This window comes from Salmo salar, chromosome ssa17 (genome assembly GCF_905237065.1).
Source record: "Salmo salar chromosome ssa17, Ssal_v3.1, whole genome shotgun sequence".
In the NCBI taxonomy this organism is placed as follows: domain Eukaryota; kingdom Metazoa; phylum Chordata; class Actinopteri; order Salmoniformes; family Salmonidae; genus Salmo; species Salmo salar.
Genome location: NC_059458.1, coordinates 3,327,600 through 3,345,727, shown reverse-complemented (window position 1 = coordinate 3,345,727; position 18,128 = coordinate 3,327,600). Strand labels below are relative to the sequence as shown.

The window sequence follows — 18,128 nt, the reverse complement described above, 5'->3', positions numbered from 1 at the left end:
AATATAACTCACATATAAGAGAACTCTTACAGAAAAGGATGTCGAAAGTCAATCAAATGTGACACATAAGTAACATTTTAATATATTACTATAGAAAAAAATTGTGGCATCTATATATAAAGCAAACATAGCAAACACACATATAAAGGTACCCAAAAGCATTTATTTCTGATGAAGAAGCGTTTTTTAACAACGAAATTCTTGAAACTTTGATAATATAACATAACATTTTTGGTATTAAGAAGTTGCTTTGAATAGTCTGCTATTAAAGGACCATCAGCCACAGCTTTGGTTGGCTAAAACCTTGACTCCTCAGAGCTGATAGGGAATATTCAAATGAGGAGGGGCGGGTTTCCAATAAGTAAACAACACTCAATCCGTTATAAAAGTGGCCACATCTCCTTCATCCTCTTCACAGCATCCAGTGAACATTGCTGATCAATTCTTGTTGTGAAGCCATGGCAATGAAGTGGAGTGTATTTTGTCTCGTGGCAGTGGCCATGCTTGGCTGTCTGTGTGTTGCTCAGAATTGGCCACCCTTCAGTAAACCAGCGCAGCAACCCTTCAGACCCAATCGTCAGCCGCCTCAGCAGCCTCAGCAACCATCGTATCAGAAACCCAGGAACCCATCAAAAGACCAAACCCAGGCTAAGCAGAAGTTTGAGACACCATTGGATTGGACCTATCCTCTGGACCCAAAGCCAGAGCCCAAGATTATTGGGGGCTCAGAGGCGAGAACCCCTGTGGCTGCCAATTCAGTGAGGGCTGAGTGCAGGGAGAACATGGTCCACGTGGAAGCAAAGCACGACCTGCTGGGGATCGGCCAGCTGATCCAGCTAGAAGACCTCACTTTGGGAGACTGCCCTATGTCTGGATTCGACAATGTCAACCAGGTGCTCATCTTTGAGTCTCCGCTGCAGTCATGTGGTAGCCAGCTAAGGGTATGTATTATTATAATTTTTTTCTATTTCACCTTTATTTAACCAGGTAGGCAAGTTGAGAACAAGTTCTCATTTACAACTGCCACCTGGCCAAGATAAAGCAAAGCAGTTCGACACATATAACAACACAGAGTTACACATGGAGTAAAACAAACATACAGTCAATAACACAGTAAAAAAATTAAGTCGATATACAATGTGTGCAAATGAGGTGAGATAAGGGAGGTTAAGGCAATAAATAGACCATGGTGGCGAAGTAAATACAATATAGCAATTAAAACACTCGAATGGTAGAATGGTATTATAATGATGATAATGATAGTAATGAACTGTATTTATATTATTTGAAAAGCAAAAGGAAAAAAGTATAACCCCAAATGAGTGCTAAGTGGCAAAAACAAAATTACCACCCCAGGTATTTATATTATATGTAGGTCATTATTGTACACGGAAATTAGTTGTCAATTTACCTGAACAAATGTTTGGATAAAAAAATCTCACATTCCTCACAATCTCACATGTCCTGTCCATAGTAAATTGGTCTATTTGAATTAAATTTCTGAATGTATTAACATTGTTGTGATTGTTTCTCAGATGACTACCGACTCCCTCATCTACATCTTCACTCTATATTACAAACCCAAACCTCTGGCAAACACCCCCCTCATCAGGACAAATGACGCGATGATCAATATTGAGTGCCACTATCCAAGGTGGGAGGAGCAGACCTAGGTCTAGACTGATTTAGCTTGCCTGCCACAATGGAACTAATGAAACAGTTCCAAAAGTACCAATCCTGCCCACCCAGCATGTAGTATAAGATAAATCAAGCAGACTTGAAGTATTTCAGGAAATAACCTCAACCCAGGTTAGCCCCAACCCACTAGCAATAGTGGGTAAACTCAATTAAATCAAACCTGCATTCTAATATATGTATATTTTTTTATTGAATTGAGTCTCTAGTTCCAGGTGAATACAGTACCCCCACTACACTGTTTCACTACCATTAAAGTTATCATACTTTCACCACACCCACAGTGGACATTTATTTGGCTTCTTAGTTTAAAACTATTAAAAACATTAAAACATTAAAAATATTAAAAACAGGTATGGTGATTCCTATACAGACGTACAACACATCTATAAAAAACATTTGTAAAACAATGTTTCTCTCCTCCAGGAAACACAATGTGAGCAGCCTGGCCCTGATCCCAACCTGGACCCCATTCTCCGCTGCTAAGTATGCAGAGGAACTCCTGTACTTCTCCATGAGGCTCATGACTGGTGGGTAAAGATGCAGTGTAGAGAGGGTCCACACTAAAAAGCCAATTTCCCGGACCCAGATTTGGACTTTTCCTGAACTAAAAAGAACTTTCAGTGGAGATTCACCATCAAGTTCTATTGAAACTCTTAATTGAATGTACTTTTTAGACCAGGAGTACGCTTAACCTGTTCATTTCAGTAATGTTAGTATCAATAGCAAATGTAATGTTCTCTTGGCAGCTGACTGGCAGTATGAGAGGGCCGGTAACATGTACGTGTTGGGTGATATGGTGAACATCGAGGCCTCTGTCATGCAGTACTTCCACGTCCCCCTGCGTATCTTTGTGGACAGCTGTGTGGCCACCCTGGAACCCAACATAAACGCCAATCCCAGATACTCCTTCATTGAGAATCATGGGTAAGTAAGGGAGGGGGTTCAGTCAACACTAGGGGTGATTTCGTGGACATAGATTAAGCCTAATCTTGGATTTAAATGCACTTTTAAACTGGACTAAAGAACATGTTATTTCCCAAACATGGTTTAGAATAGTCCTAGACTTTAACTAATCTGGAATTACCAGTCTGATTTCTAGAAAGAAAATTTGAGCTAGTCCAGGTCTAAGTGAGGGTATAAACTAAACCAAGAAGGAGACAGGTTTAACTTCAGAATAATGCACTGTGTCAATGGCAACATAAACTCAGCAAAAAAAGAAACGTCCCCTTTTCAGGACCCTGTCTTTCAAAGATAATTTGTAAAAATCCAAATAACTTCACAGATCTTCATTTTAAAGGGTTTAAACACTGCTTGCTCAATGAACCAAAAACAATTAATGAACATGCACCTGTGGAACGGTCGTTAAGACACTAACAGCTTACAGACAGTAGGCAATTAAGGTCACAGTGATGAAAACCTAGGGCACTGAAGAGGCCTTTCTACTGACTCTGAAAAACACCAAAAGAAAGATGCCCAGGGTCCCTGCTCATCTGCATGAACGTGCCTTAGGCATGCTGCAAGGAGGCATGAGGACTGCAGATGTGGCCAGGGCAATAAATTGCAATGTCCGTACTGTCAGAAGCCTAAGACAGCGCTACAGGGAGACAGGACGGACAGCTGACCATCCTCGCATTGGCAGACCACGTGTAACAACACCTGCACAGGATCGGTACATCCGAACATCACACCTGCGGGACAGGTACAGGATGGCAACAACAACTGCCCGAGGAACACTACACCAGGAACACACAATCCCTCCATCAGTGCTCAGACTGTCCGCAATAGGCTGAGAGAGGCTGGACTGAGGGCTTGTAGGCCTGTTGTAAGGCAGGTCCTCACCAGACATCACTGGCAACATCGTCGCCTATGGGCACAAACCCACCATTGCTGGACCAGACAGGACTGGCGAAAAGTGCTCTTCACTGACTAGTCGCGGTTTTGTCTCAGCAGGGGTGATGGTTGGATTCACGTTTATCGTCGAAGGAATGAGCGTTACACCGAGGCCTGTACTCTGGAGCGGGATCGATTTGGAGGTGGAGGGTCCGTCATGGTCTGGGGCGGTGAGTCACAGCATCATCGGACTGAGCTTGTTGTCATTGCAGGCAATCTCAACGCTGTGCGTTACAGGGAAGACATCCTCCTCCCTCATGTGGTACCCTTCCTGCAGGCTCATCCTGACATGACCCTCCAGCATGACAATGCCACCAGTCATACTGCTCGTTCTGTGCATGATTTCCTGCAAGACAGGAATGTCAGTGTTCTGCTATAGCCAGAGAAGAGCCTGGATCCCAATCCCATTGAGCACGTCTGGGACCTGTTGGATCGGAGGATAAGGGCTAGGGCCATTCCCCGCTGAAATGTCCAGGAACTTGCAGGTGCCTTGGTGGAAGTGGGGTAACATCTCACAGCAAGAACTGGCAAATCTGGTGCAGTCCATGAGGAGGAGATGCACTGCAGTACTTAATGCAACTGGTTGCCACACCAGATACCGACTGTTACGTTTGATTTTGACCCCCCCTTTGTTCAGGGACACATTATTCCATTTCTGTTAGTCACATGTCTGTGGAACTTGTTCAGTTTATGTCTCAGTTGTTGAATCTTATTGTGTTCATACAAATATTTACACATGTTAAGTTTGCAGAAAATAAACGCAGTTGACAGTGAGAGGACGTTTCTTTTTTTGCTGAGTTTAGGTTTCCTGCTTTCCCTGACAGAGTCCAAATTAGTTATTCTAGAATTAGGTAACTAATTTCACTTGCATAAAATGGTTGTCCAAACTTGGCTTTCTGTTGCAAAATAATATTGTTATGGGATAATATTTTATTAACTGCAATTATTTTGATTGTTTGCTTTTATCTTCTGCATTGTTTTATTTTGATTGTTTACTCCAGTCTGTGCTCATACATACAATGCTTGAATATTTGTGGTCCATACGAGGTTTCTGAAGCAACCTCAGATCATAACCACCTTCACATAGTTAATTATGCTGCGTTTACACATGCAGCGCACTCTGATCTTTTTTCCACTAATTGGTCCTTTGACCAATCAGATCAGCTCTTTTGCCAATAATTGGGTATTTATTCTGGATTAATGTAAGAATCCTATTTGTGATGTAATTTAAGATCTGTCCAGGAATCCGGCCCTAACTGTGCGAATGTGATGAGTAACCATGACTGAGGCAACATCTAATGCCTATGCTTGAGTTGTGTGGGCAACCAGGGCTGTTTAATGAGTGCCTGACTGTCATGTTGTTAAATGTGAGCCCAGCTAAAGCTTCCCCCTGCCTCGCCCTGCCCCTGCCCTTGCACCGTCTGTGCCCCCATAGGTGTCTGATCGATGCCAAAGTGACAGGTTCCCACTCCCAGTTCATGCCTCGTTCCGCAGACTACAAGCTGTATTTCCAGGTGGAGGCTTTCAGGTTCCAGGGCCAGAGGGGGAGTGACCCAATTCAGCCGCAGAAAACAAAGCTACCTATTAAGACTGCTTCAGATTTTCCCGCTACACTTGACATGGTGAGTTAATTAATTCAGTTCAATACTACTTTATTTATCCCTCACAGGGCAGGTATGAAGACAAGCAGAAAGAATACTAACAAATAACACAGAAACATATCACGAGATATCTTTTTTTTTTATTGTGTATTTATCCTATGCTTTAATTGTTACAATGGCCATGTTCTTGGTAAATCCCAACAGATCTTCATTACCTGTCACCTGAAGGCAACCACAATCGCCTTCCCCATTGATTTTGAGTACAAGGCCTGCTCCTTCATTAATACGTAAGTGTGTACGTTCTACACCTGGGTCAAATACATGTTACATTAATGAAATAAATGTTCATACTTGATGACACTGCGTATGCTATGCAATACATGAAAGGTATATTTATGTTACGTCAATACTGCAATGCTGGTTTGATGAAATGTAGCCCTAAAGCTGCAGTTTGTTAACAGGTGGAGGGAGGCTGGTGGGAATGATGGAGTGTGTGGCTGCTGTGACTCCACCTGTAGCAACAGGAAGGGACGCGATACCACTCAGCATCAAAAACCAGCAAGTACGTATGAGGCAACAAAGGTCTGCTTTTTAAGATTACAACAATGTGGAAACCTCAAAAATACTTGCAGAGAATGTTTGAATTTCTGAAAGGTCAATATCTGCTCACTGTTTGCTGCTCCTAAAATCCATTTTTGAAAGTGTTTTATTCACCACTAAAATAATTATTAATAAAGGTAACTTTTGAGAGCAGATAAACAGTGAGTGGATATTGATGTTCTTAACCTAGCTGTCTTTGTATTGTCCAGCTGCTGAAGGCTACTTTTGGATTTGTGTAATGACTCTCCTGTCTTTGTGTCTGCTCTCTACTCAGATATATGGGAGGGAGATGTTCAGCTTGGTCCCATCTTCATCTCGGAAAAGGACGCGTAATAAATTCAGACCCTGCCATTGGCATGCCCATTGAAATAAACATAGTTGATGGTTCATCATCGTCTGTGTCTTCATTCCTGCTGTTGATGTTATGCACTAATTCATTAAAAACTAAAGCTATGCACTAGTTTAGGTGCTGAACAGAGAAAAAAGACCTAGGCCTATTAATCAAATCCATAACTCTGTTTCCAAAAGTCACTTATTATTATGCTCATAACATATACCATATTAGACCATAATAATACTGATGTTGCATTTGTCTGCTTGATTAAGTCTCCTTGTAGCCTATTATCCAATGTTACAAACATATGCTCTCAGATCAGTATAAAGGGATGACCTTAGACAATTTATATGAGCCTAATTATTTGTAAATGTATGTATGTAGGAAGGAATGAAGTGTATAAAGGAAAACAGGGTGCTATTTTAAACGTTTTTTTAACAAGACCAGAGGAATAATCTGTTGAGGTGTTAGGGCACCCACACGTGGTGGATCTCCTTGAAGTGCTGGGTCATTTTGGTCCTTTCCCTAATCGGTAGATGCTTAGTTTGACCACATGGGGCGGAATACTATAATTATATTTCAGCACCCAAGCAACTGAACAGCTCCTCATGGCATTTATAGTGTCGATGAGACAAACAACCCAATCCCCATTGTCAATGGCGGTATCATTGAGCTAACATTTAGGTCTATTCCCTGCAATCACAGCTTTGACAAACTATAGTTTTCAGCAACAATTCATGGCAAAGCTTTCACAAACAAGTATTGTTGGCAGTTAAGACAATCCACATTTTAGTATTATTAAATAGTGATCCTGCCTGTCCTTTTATGTAATGGAGTCATGGTGCTCTATGGAACCCTTAGCAGGAGGTTAAATATCTTATCACATGCATAGGCTACCACCCACCCTCTCCAGTCGAGAATGAACGATACCTCCAATCACCTGACAGGACCATTTAATATGTTTTGTTGCTATAATCTGTGTTTGACCTTGAATGGAAAAGCATGTTTTCTGCTGTCTGTACCAACACCCCCTCCCCCTGCCTGCCCCTCCCTCTCTGCACCGCTGGCCCACCTCCGCTTCGTGTCACAGGCATCATCACAGCGGCAGACATTTGGCAAGGCAGGCAGCGGACTGCGGGTGTGTGGCTGGTCTGGCTGCATCGGGAAAAGATAGGGCTTTTTTGGTGTGATTACCGCAGTGTTGTTCTTTTTCTCTGCCATTTCCGGGCTGTAGAGTGAATAGCAGCTCAAGGCAAATGTGATGGTGATGCTGAGTACGCGTATCTGATTTGACTAGATCGAGGCCAGGGGGATCTGTAACAGCGTGGCGGTAGGATAGAGGGAGGGAGAGCGAAAGAAACTGGGCTGTCCGTGACTGTCCGTCTGTCGCGCGCTCCGTGGTTGTGAATGGACTGTGCTCCCTCTGTGATTCTCTGCAGTCACTTTGAGCCGTTTTTGGAGGAAGATGGCGGACAGGGCTGAGATGTTTTCCCTCTCCACCTTCCACTCCCTCACTCCTCCAGGCTGCAGGTAAGACAACAAACCCGCCGACGGAGCAATGAATGGCGACCATGCAGAGTGGGTATCTTCTCGATCGCTCAATACTGAGTGATGGAGGGCGGAGAGGATGGTGGTAGAACGTTAGTATTGTAATGAAACATTAAGGGAGTGCGACTGGAACCTTCAACCTTCTGGCCCATAGCCCTGCGCGCCATCGACTGTGCCACAAAAGCATGCTCAAGTGACAGAGTCGATATTCACACTTATAAACACAGGGTCGCTACAGTATGTGTAACAGTTATCAGTTCTGTTGATATTGCAGCATTATGTTATCACCCAGAAACGGAAAGCATGAGTATCGGAAGCTGATGATGCTGCTCTATGTCTATATAGGTCTAGGACTGCGCGCAGTGCGTATAGCTGATGCTGTGTTGATTTCGGCGTTGTCTTTGTCTCTCGCATGGTGTGAGTCGTATTAAAAATACCCTTCAGCTACACACAACACATAACTGCGTTTCAGAGCAAAGGAGAGAGAGGAGGAATGGTCACAAAGGACAAGTCATTGATTTGTGGCTGTCACGTCATTTGCCTTGCTGGCAGGCCGCATTCTCTCTCTCTGATTCAATTACCTCAGCGGTAGAGGGAGTGAGGCCCACGCCCTGTTGAGACAAGCATAGCTCGAAATGGGTGCTGAGCTGTTGCTGACACGTTATGTTTAATATCAGTAGCCACAAAATGCATATCCCCCTATTGTTAATTGGATTGGGTAGGTTGACACTTCACGTCTGTGCTCATGGTTTGGTGTAAATATAAGCGTAACTGTGTGTAGTACACTATGTGGATTGTCTGGCTGTCAGGCATCGCTAGATTTGACTCATTCTTAGAGATGATAGCTTGAGGCAGCAGCCGTCACCACTATCATGACCTGCTGTATCCTGTGCATGTGATAATAAAACTTGAAACGTTGAAATTGCTAGGCTGTTGCCAATGCTATAAGGTAAAAAACAGCTTATTGATCAAGTAAATAACATTTTTTTCTCTCTAATTGAACATAATATAACAAAATACAATAATGGCTGTGGACGATAATGGGGAGATAAATGTCACAGATTATGATAATATTCCTTGTCTTTGAATGATCAGATTTAGTTATGGATATGACTCTAATATTAGATATTATTTTAATGGATTAAATTTGCAGAATCATATGGTGCCTCTATAACAGGCACTGTATTCCCAAACAGGGGTATGCATGCCCCCAGGGATAAGCAATGCTGTGGGGGTTACACCAAATAAAAATGTGATTCGCATTAAAAAAAGAAATGTGTTTGTTAATAAAAAATCTTCACATTTTCAAGCAGTCCATTTATATTTTCCAATGGGGCTATACATTTGGGTGAGTTTTTCTCTCACCTGAGTAGCCTCGTTTCACTGCCCAAAATAAAATTCAACCATCTAGTGTTCAGCGAAATAACAACACAATGTCAAATACAGGTAGCCTAGTCAAATAATTAACATCCAATCACATTAACCGTTACTCTCTCGCGGGAATTCCACCAATGGTTCATATATAGCCAAACATAGCTGTTGCACATTCTGTTTGCTTGAAAATGGATAAATGGTTAAAAAAAAGTTAGGCTCGCATCCATAGAGACACACCAGCTCTACTGGTAGTACCAGCAGTACTACACCTGCACCTGTCGACGACACAAGTTGTTCTGCTTCCACAAGCACATCCAATGCTTGCATCAGTAATTCTACATTTGTTGTCAGCCCAGCTAGCATGGACATTGACAGTTGTGAATCTGATGCAGCCGAAGAGCTACTGCCCCCTTACCCGGGAAGGCACTGAACAACAGACAGGGACGTTGGACCATCGAAGAGGCGCAAATAGGATGAGAACTACATTGATTTGGGGTTCACTTATATTGGGAGTAGTGCCTTTCCTCAGCCACAGTGTGTTATATGTGCAAAACTCACAACTCGATGAAACCTTCACTCTTGCGCAGACATTTAGAAACAAAACATGCCAATTTGAAAAATAAGCCACAGCAGTTTTTTGAGTGAGAATTAAGACGACTTTCGAGTAGTAAGACATGTATGAAAGCAGCAGATACCATTAATAAGAAGGGGCTAGAAGAGTCTTATGTGGTGAGCTACCGAGTGGCTAGGACAGGCAAGCCCCATACTATTGTGGAGGACATAATTCTTCCTGCTGCCACGGATATGGCTGGGACAATGCTGGGGGAAAAGGCCCAAAAAACTACACAGACAATGCCTTCATCAAACAACATTGTTTCATGACGCATCAGTGACATGGCAGGAGATGTTTTGAAACAATTACTGCTTCGCATACAAGCCAGTGAATTCTATGCGTTACAGCTGGATAAGTCAACAGATGTGGCAGGCCTGGCACAGCTCCTGGTATATGTCCGTTACGTTCATGCGGGGTCAATTAAGGAAGACATCCTCTTCTGCAAACCACTGGAAACCAGGACAACATGAGAGGATATTTTTTAAGTACTGGACAGCTTTGTGACATCAAATGGACTTTGGTGGTCAAGATGTGTTGGTGTTTTTACTGATGGCGCAAAAGCCATGACAGGGAGACACATTGGAGTGGTAACACGCATGCAAGCAGTTGGTCCCGACGCCACTTGGGTACACTGCAGAATCCACCAAGAGGCTCTTGCTGCCAAGAAAATGCCTTACAGCTTGAAAGACGTTTTGGACACCACAGTGAAAATGGTTAACTTTGTTAAAGCAAGGCCCCTGAACTATTGTATATTTTCTGCACTATGCAATGATATGGGCAGCGACCATGTGATGCTTTTACAACATACAGAAGTGCACTGGTTATCAAGGGGAAAAGTATTGACACGTTTTTTTAAATTGAGAGACGAGCTTAAAGTTTTCTTTACTGACCATAATTTTCACTTGTCTGACCGCTTGCATGATGATGAGTTTCTCACGTTGTTTTTTCTCGCCTGAATGATCTGAATCTAGGATTACAGGGACTCTCCGCAACTATATTCAATGTGCCAGGCAAAATTGAGGCTATGATTAAGAAGTTGGAGCTCTTCTCTGTCTGCATTAACAAGGACAACACACAGGTGTATTGTATGATTTTTTGTATGCAAATGACCTCAAGCTTACGGACAATGTCAAATGTGATATAGCGAAGCACCTGAGTGAGCTGGATGCGCAATTACGCAGGTACTTTCCCTAAATGGAAGACACAAACAACTGGATTCATTAACGCTTTCATGCCCTGCCTCCAGCCCACTTACCGATATCTGAACAAGAGAGCCTCATCAAAATTGCAACAAGCAGTTCTGTGAAAATGTAATTTAATCAGAAGCCACTGCCAGATTTCTGAATAGGGCTTCGCTCAGAGTATCCTGCCTTGGGAAATCATGCTGTTAAGACACTGATGCCCTTTGCAACCACGTACCTATGTGAGAGTGAATTCTTGGCCCTCACTAGCATGAAAACTAAATACAGGCACAGACTGTGTGTGGAAAATGATTTAAGACTGAGACTCTCCAATACAACCCAACATTGCAGAGTTATGTGCATCCTTTCAAGCACACCCTTCTCATTAACCTGTGGTGAGTTATTCACAATTTTTGATGATCAAATAAGGTTTTATACTGTTAGGTTCTAATTCTCAGAGTAAAAAACTCTACGGACACTATGAAAGCTAAATCAAGTTTAATTCTTCCCAGAGGATCAATACAGCTGCATCAGACGAAGACATTTTCACACACGCACTGATATTTAAACATTCCTCATAGGCTGAGTCTCCTCCTACACATCTGTACAAACATCGTTCTTTACTGCTAGGCAGGACACTTAGTGATACAGGCCATAAACCTTTATTTCTCCCTTAAGGTGACCTGACCTGATCTCGACCCCCGATCTCGACCTCCCTCCATCACTAATCCATGGCTCTCTCCGCTTATCAATGCCTGCCACATGTGATCGCTTCCCTGCACTCAACACACGGCTGTCATGGTGCCTGGTACCAGACTGTGTCTCTTCTACTCCCAGAGGATCCCTCCCATTGGATCCCTGATGGCTGTCAATAACATATCCTGACATAATGTAAACGTTATACATTACCCTCTTTCTCTCAGTGACATGAATATGTAAATTTCATATTCTCAGAACCCATCAGTAAGATGGCAAAGTAAAGAGAAAAATTATCGATTATTATTATATTATTATTTGTGCCCTGGTCCTATAAGAACTCTTTGTCACTTCCCATGAGCTGGGTTGTGACAAAAACTCACACTCATTGTTATGTTTAATAAATGTATCGTATGGTGTCTGTTTGGCAGGCTTACAATGGTGGCAAAAAACAACATTTGAGAGTGAGCTGATCCTGGTGCTAGAGGGGATACGCAGCTGGAGGTTGAATGTTTGAAGGGACTATAAACAGTTTGGGAACCACTGCTCTATAACATCCAGAAAGCCATACTGTAGCACATGCTGTATTACTGTAGCACATGCTGTATTACTGTAGCACATGCTGTATTACTGTAGCACATGTATTATTGTAGATCATGTGTTCCAACCTGAACTGAACTGGGATTTTTCATTCTTAAATAAGAAATGAGCGAGAGTGAGAGTGGGGTGAGAGGGAGAGTTCCTATGTTCCCTCAGCCATTGATCCTTCAGCTTTATGTTCCCACAGCCCAAGTCACTCAGCCCTATGTTCCCTCAACCTTTATTCCCTCAGCCATTGATCCCTCAGCCCTATGTTCCCACAGCCCAAGTCACTCAGCCCTATGTTCCCTCAACCTTTATTCCCTCAGCCATTGATCCCTCAGCCCTATGTTCCCTCAACCTTTATTCCCTCAGCTTTATGTTCCCTCAGCCCTATGTTCCCTCAGTACCCACTGAACCAATTTCAATAAAAACTGGGCAAATAATTTGTATTGTAATCAAATTTTGCCTTGTTTGGGGACGGAGATCATTAGACTAATACCTAGTGTGCTTTGCAAGTGTTCATTTTCGCATAACATTTTGGTCATTTAGCAGACACGTTTATCACCCCATAATGCCATCACACATCGGACACCAATGCAGTATATTTGGAGTGATATAGGGGCCCGAAATTGTGAGCTGCTATAAAAATGGTATAGAAAGGTATTTTGTATTTTAAAATAGTGTAACTTATTACAAAATACATTACATTGTAGTTCAGGCCAGTGAAATACAAATGATAATGTACTTAAAAGTAATTGAAATAATTATTTCAAAAACATGTAACTGAAATACTGCCCATCTCTGTTCCATGCAACAGTGGATCAACTCACCAATCAACATTTGTTCAACGTGTGCATTTCATTACCCACCCTCCGCCCCCTCGACCCCTGGGTAAGAAGATAGAACTGGGGGAAACATAGGGCTTTAAGCATCAGCTGTCATAGCAGCTTACCGATCACTGTACCTGTACATAGCCAATCTGTAAATAGCACACCCAACTACCTCATCCCGATATTGTTATTTATCTTTTTGCTCTTTTGCACCCACGTATCTCTACTTGCACATCATCATCTGCACATCTATCACTCCAGTGTTAATGCTAAATTGTCATTATTTAGCCTCTATGGCCTATTTATTGCCTTACCTCCCTAATCTTCTACATTTGCACACACTGTACATAGATTTTTCTATTGTGTTATTGACTGTACGTTTGTTTATGCGTAACTCTGTGTTGTTGTTTTTGTCGCACTGCTTTGCTTTATCTTGGCCAGGTCGCAGGTGTAAAAGAGAACTTGATCTCAACTGGCCTACCTGGTTAAATAAAGGTGAAATAAATCATAATAATAAAAGGGCTGAGGAAACATAGAATTGAGGGAACATAGTTTGAGGGAATATAAGGCCTTGGAAAATAGACATGGTCCCCCTTTGAAAGGTGTGCATTCTATGATGATTAGAATTTAGAAGCATACACAGGACTATTCTATGGTTCATTCTATGGCAGCTCCTCCTAAATGGAGTTCTGGAAACCTGAGTGGAGTTGCGCTCCTCTCAGAGAATTGATAGCTCAAGAATCCCCTCTCAGGGGGATTCAATCTCAGCTAGAATTCAATCTCATTACCAGAGAGATTGATCCTAGCTCCTAGCCCTTCCTTCCTTAACCTCCCAGGCTCTACTGCTCATTGGGACTAATGCTAACCAACCACTGGCTTATGTAAATAACATTGGGAACGACCTTGAGGTCCAGACAAGAAGATACAGACCAATCAGAGATACCGGACAGGGTCCCACGTCATGAGAGGAGGGTGGAAAATAAAAATATCAACACCATAAGCACAAATGACAACCACAACTGACTGAGAAAGGGGAACGGGAAACAGTAGAGGCCTCAGTAAATAGGATGTGGCAGGTGTGTGTGTGAAAGAAAGAGCTGCAAAGAGAGAGTGACAGAGAGAAAGAGAGAGAGATGGCAGTGCTGTTTCGGGACTAAATGATGGCCACAGGATTCTCTATCCCTTGTTCATTTCAAAACAGGAAATAATACTTTCACTCCAGATGGTGGCAGCTTGGTTGCAATTATTTTGCTATCACTGCTCGGTGAGGTCATTTAGAGTGTTTCTCTTCTTTTCTTTCTTTGCATGGTAAAAATGAAATTTTTGTGTTTTAGTGTTGCAGTTCATCCACTGGTCAATAACAACACTGTAGGGCTAACCAATAAGAACTGTTTGATCTGAACCAAAATCAGATACAAACAGTGTTATTGACTGCTATTCCCCATAACCTGACTATTGTGGATTACCGTACTTCGGAAGAGGCTGTGTGTGTGTGTGTGTGTGTGTGTGTGTGTGTGTGTGTGTGTGTGTGTGTGTGTGTGTGTGTGTGTGTGTGTGTGTGTGTGTGTGTGTGTGTGTGTGTGTGTGTGTGTGTGTGTGTGTGTGTGTTTATGAGCCCTGACTGAGTACTGTTGATTAGCATACTGCAGGAGAGGCCTGTTCTCCAGTATATGAGGATATGGTTAAGCACACACAATGTGCTAACTAAATCACTACGATAAACCGAGGGATCTTATGAGACAGCAGTCTTGAGTGTGTGTTTGTGTGTGTGTGTGCATGCGTGTTTACGTGAATGTATGTGAGCGAGAGAGAGTGTATGTGTGTGCTAGTGTTTTTGCTGTGAGTATATGCCATATACTTTAGATCTGATATGCACATGTTTGCATTTGTATACATGTGTGTTTGTGTAAGTGTATTGCATGTGTGTGTATGAGCTATCTGGTTTTCCAGTAATCCTGATTGGAAGGTCCTGGAATTAGGAGGGAATAAGCAGGATATTTGGGAATCCTCCCACTAGGATTTCTGGAAAACCGGGGAATTTAGGGAATGTTACCGGAATTTTGCAACCCTAGCCAGTGGTGTATTTGTGCAGTAGCCTACGGTCAGTAATCTATCTTACATAACCTCCAAATTGTTTTCCATGGGCACCATAAGCCCTGTGGGAGCTCTACTTCACACATACATGTGAGAAATATATCTCATTATATCTTGTCTATATTTCCCTTCATAGACTGATGATGCATCAAAATAGTGACAGCACAGCGTGCGAGGAGTTATCTTGATTTACTGACAATTTCATTTCCATATGGAATATAGGCCAATGACAGGCTGCTTTTAGCCTGATTTTGTGTAGAGAGAACATGGGACTACATACCCTAGGCAGTGCTTAATTTGTAAATCGGGAGGTCCCGGAACACATGGTGTATGCGAGGGGGGTGGTTATCCGGGCGGCTCTTAGGTACCGGGACACATTGAGAAAAATTGTGTCAAACACAACGTAGCAGCCAAGTAGCCTACTATCTATGGTGGTGAAAAGGACAGCACTGTCCAAGGTGCTGATTCATTCAAAGTATTTTAGACGTATGCACATACTTGAGTATAGCTGCAGGGCTCGTGCAAGTCCGAATTTCTTATAGCCTAGTTTTCGAGACATCAAGGTACAGCAACATTTTTAGATGACACTGGAGAACACCCACCATACTGTATCCACACATACTCAGCTGGGGGGTTACAAGACCCGAATTTCATATCATTTTCATGACATCAATGAAGCAGTAGAATAAATATCACAATATTGGAATATAACTTCAAATAAAATAAATCAATGTAGGTTACAGCAGAACAAACAAATATGAGAATATATATTCCTCCTGCATATGTGATAATATGAAGCACATATTCAGATTACAAACTTGTTCTGTGACGTGAAGGTTTTCAAAGCCTCCCACAATGACTCTCCATGTCAAGTCCATTTAACTCCTGAGAGTCAACTTCTTGCTCAAAGCCATGAGTGAGCGTGTGGCTGTAATGCCTCCTCAGGCTGTTCTGAAGACTCTGGCTGTAGGGTCAATTTATTTTTTCATTTTGCCTGTTAACCTGGGTGTCCTCTATAGCCATGTCTGCAACACTTGCTGCCACAAGATGCTCCTTGGTTCAGGCATGTTCAAAACCTTTTTTCTGAGGGCTCTTTGCTGTTGTTGTTTTACATCTGATACATAGGATGTTGATTTACTGTACATTCTACCTACTCTTTTGCTAGTTTAATCCCTCCAGTCGTTTCTAGACCAAAGCTCCCTACCTTTTTGCATGTTGTGCAGCCCAACTTTGAATTCTGCATTACTTTATTTATTTATTTATTTCACCTTTATTTAACCAGGTAGGCAAGTTGAGAACAAGTTCTCATTTACAATTGCGACCTGGCCAAGATAAAGCAAAGCAGTTCGACAACATACAAAAACACAGAGTTACACATGGAGTAAAAACAAACATACAGTCAATCATACAGTAGACAAAAATAAGACTATATACAATGTGAGCAAATGATGTGAGATAAGGGAGGTAAAGGCAAAAAAATGCCATGGTGGCAAAGTAAATAAAGTATAGCAAGAAAAACACTGGAATGGTAGATTTGTAGTTTGAAGAAAGTTCAGAGATAAAATATAAATAATATGGTGCAAAGGAGCAAAATAAATAAAATAAATAAATACAGTAGGGGAAGAGGTAGTAGTTTGGGCTAAATTATAGATGGGCTATGTACAGGTGCAGTGATCTGTGAGCTGCTCTGATAGCTGGTGCTTAAAGCTAGTGAGGGAGATAAGTGTTTCAGAGATTTCTGTAGTTCGTTCCAGTCATTGGCAGCAGAGAACTGGAAGGAGAGACGACCAAAGGAGGAGTTGGCTTTAGGGGTGACCAGAGAGATATACCTGCTGGAGCGCGTGCTACAGGTGGGTGCTGCTATGGTGACCAGTGAGCGGAGATAAGGGGGGACTTTACCTAGCAGGGTCTTGTAGATGACCTGGAGCCAATGTCTTTGGCGACGATTATGAAGCGAAGGCCAGCCAACGAGAGCGTACAGGTCGCAGTGGTGGGTAGTAAATGGGGCTTTGGTGACAAAACGGATGGCACTGTGATAGACTGCATCCAGCTTGTTGAGTAGGGTATTGGAAGCTATTTTGTAAATGACATCGCCGAAGTCGAGGATTGGTAGGATGGTCAGTTTTACGAGGGTATGTTTGGCAGCATGAGTGAAGGATGCTTTGTTACGAAATAGGAAGCCAATTCGAGATTTCACTTTGGATTGGAGATGATTGATGTGAGTCTGGAAGGAGAGTTTACAGTCTAACCAGACACCTAGGTATTTGTAGTTGTCCACAAATTCTAAGTTAGAACCGTCCAGAGAAGTGATGCTGGACAGGCGGGCAGGTGCAGGCAGCGATCGGTTGAAGAGCATGCATTTAGTTTTACTTGTGTTTAGGAGCAGTTGGAGACCACGGAAGGAGAGTTGAATGGCATTGAAGCTCGTCTGGAGGGTTGTTAACACAGTGTCCAAAGAAGGGCCAGAAGTGTACAGAATGGTGTCGTCTGCGTAGAGGTGGATCAGAGATTCACCAGCAGCAAGAGCGACATCATTTATGTATACAGAGAAAAGAGTTGGCCCAAGAATTGAACCCTGTGGTACCCCCATAGAGACTGCCAGAGGTCCAGACAGTAGGCCCTCCGATTTGACACACTGAACTCTGTCAGAGAAGTAGTTGGTGAACCAGGCGACGCAATCGTTTGAGAAACCAAGGCTACTGAGTCTGCCGATGAGGATGTGGTGATTAACAGATTCAAAAGCTTTGGCCAGGTCAATGAATACGCACAGTATTGTTTCTTATCGATGGCGGTTACGATGTCGTTTAGGACCTTGAGCGTGGCTGAGGTGCACCCATGACCAGCTCTGAAACCAGATTGCATAGCGGAGAGGGTGCAGTGGGATTCGAAATGGTCGGTAATCTGTTTGTTGACTTGGCTTTCGAAGACCTTAGAAAGGCAGAGTAGGATGGATATAGGTCTGTAGCAATTTGGGTCACGAGTGTCACCTCCTTTGAAGAGCTGCTTTCCAATCTATGGGAATCTCAGACGACACGAAAGAGAGGTTGAACAGGCTAGTAATAGGGGTTGCAATAATTTCGGCAGATA

At 42.7% G+C, this 18,128-nt stretch overlaps 2 protein-coding genes across 2 annotated transcripts in view; both read left to right on the top strand.

Moving 5' to 3' along the window:
- Positions 1–399: 399 nt before the first annotated feature.
- Positions 400–6,176, top strand: LOC123728128 (zona pellucida sperm-binding protein 3). The gene is made up of 8 exons (XM_045698715.1): positions 400–941; positions 1,536–1,654; positions 2,122–2,225; positions 2,445–2,622; positions 5,024–5,210; positions 5,394–5,476; positions 5,651–5,751; positions 6,064–6,176. Exons 1-8 carry the CDS (start codon positions 459–461, stop codon positions 6,120–6,122), a joined length of 1,314 nt encoding a protein of 437 aa, XP_045554671.1. The 5' UTR covers positions 400–458; the 3' UTR covers positions 6,123–6,176.
- A 1,019-nt stretch (positions 6,177–7,195) lies between these two features.
- Positions 7,196–18,128, top strand: part of LOC123723758 (C-Jun-amino-terminal kinase-interacting protein 2) — a 154,278-nt gene continuing 143,345 nt past the window's right edge. Inside the window, exon 1 of the mRNA XM_045700352.1 lies at positions 7,196–7,653. Coding sequence (XP_045556308.1) covers positions 7,589–7,653 — 65 coding nt within the window. The 5' untranslated portion in view covers positions 7,196–7,588. The remainder of the gene's footprint in view (positions 7,654–18,128) is intronic.

Coding starts and splice junctions, on each gene's coding strand:
- LOC123728128 (XM_045698715.1), top strand. CDS start 459: ATGGCAATGAAGTGGAGTGTATTTTGTCTCGTGGCAGTGGCCATGCTT. Junction 942..1,535: donor CATGTGGTAGCCAGCTAAGG/GTATGTATTATT, acceptor ATTGTTTCTCAG/ATGACTACCGACTCCCTCAT. Junction 1,655..2,121: donor ATTGAGTGCCACTATCCAAG/GTGGGAGGAGCA, acceptor TCTCTCCTCCAG/GAAACACAATGTGAGCAGCC.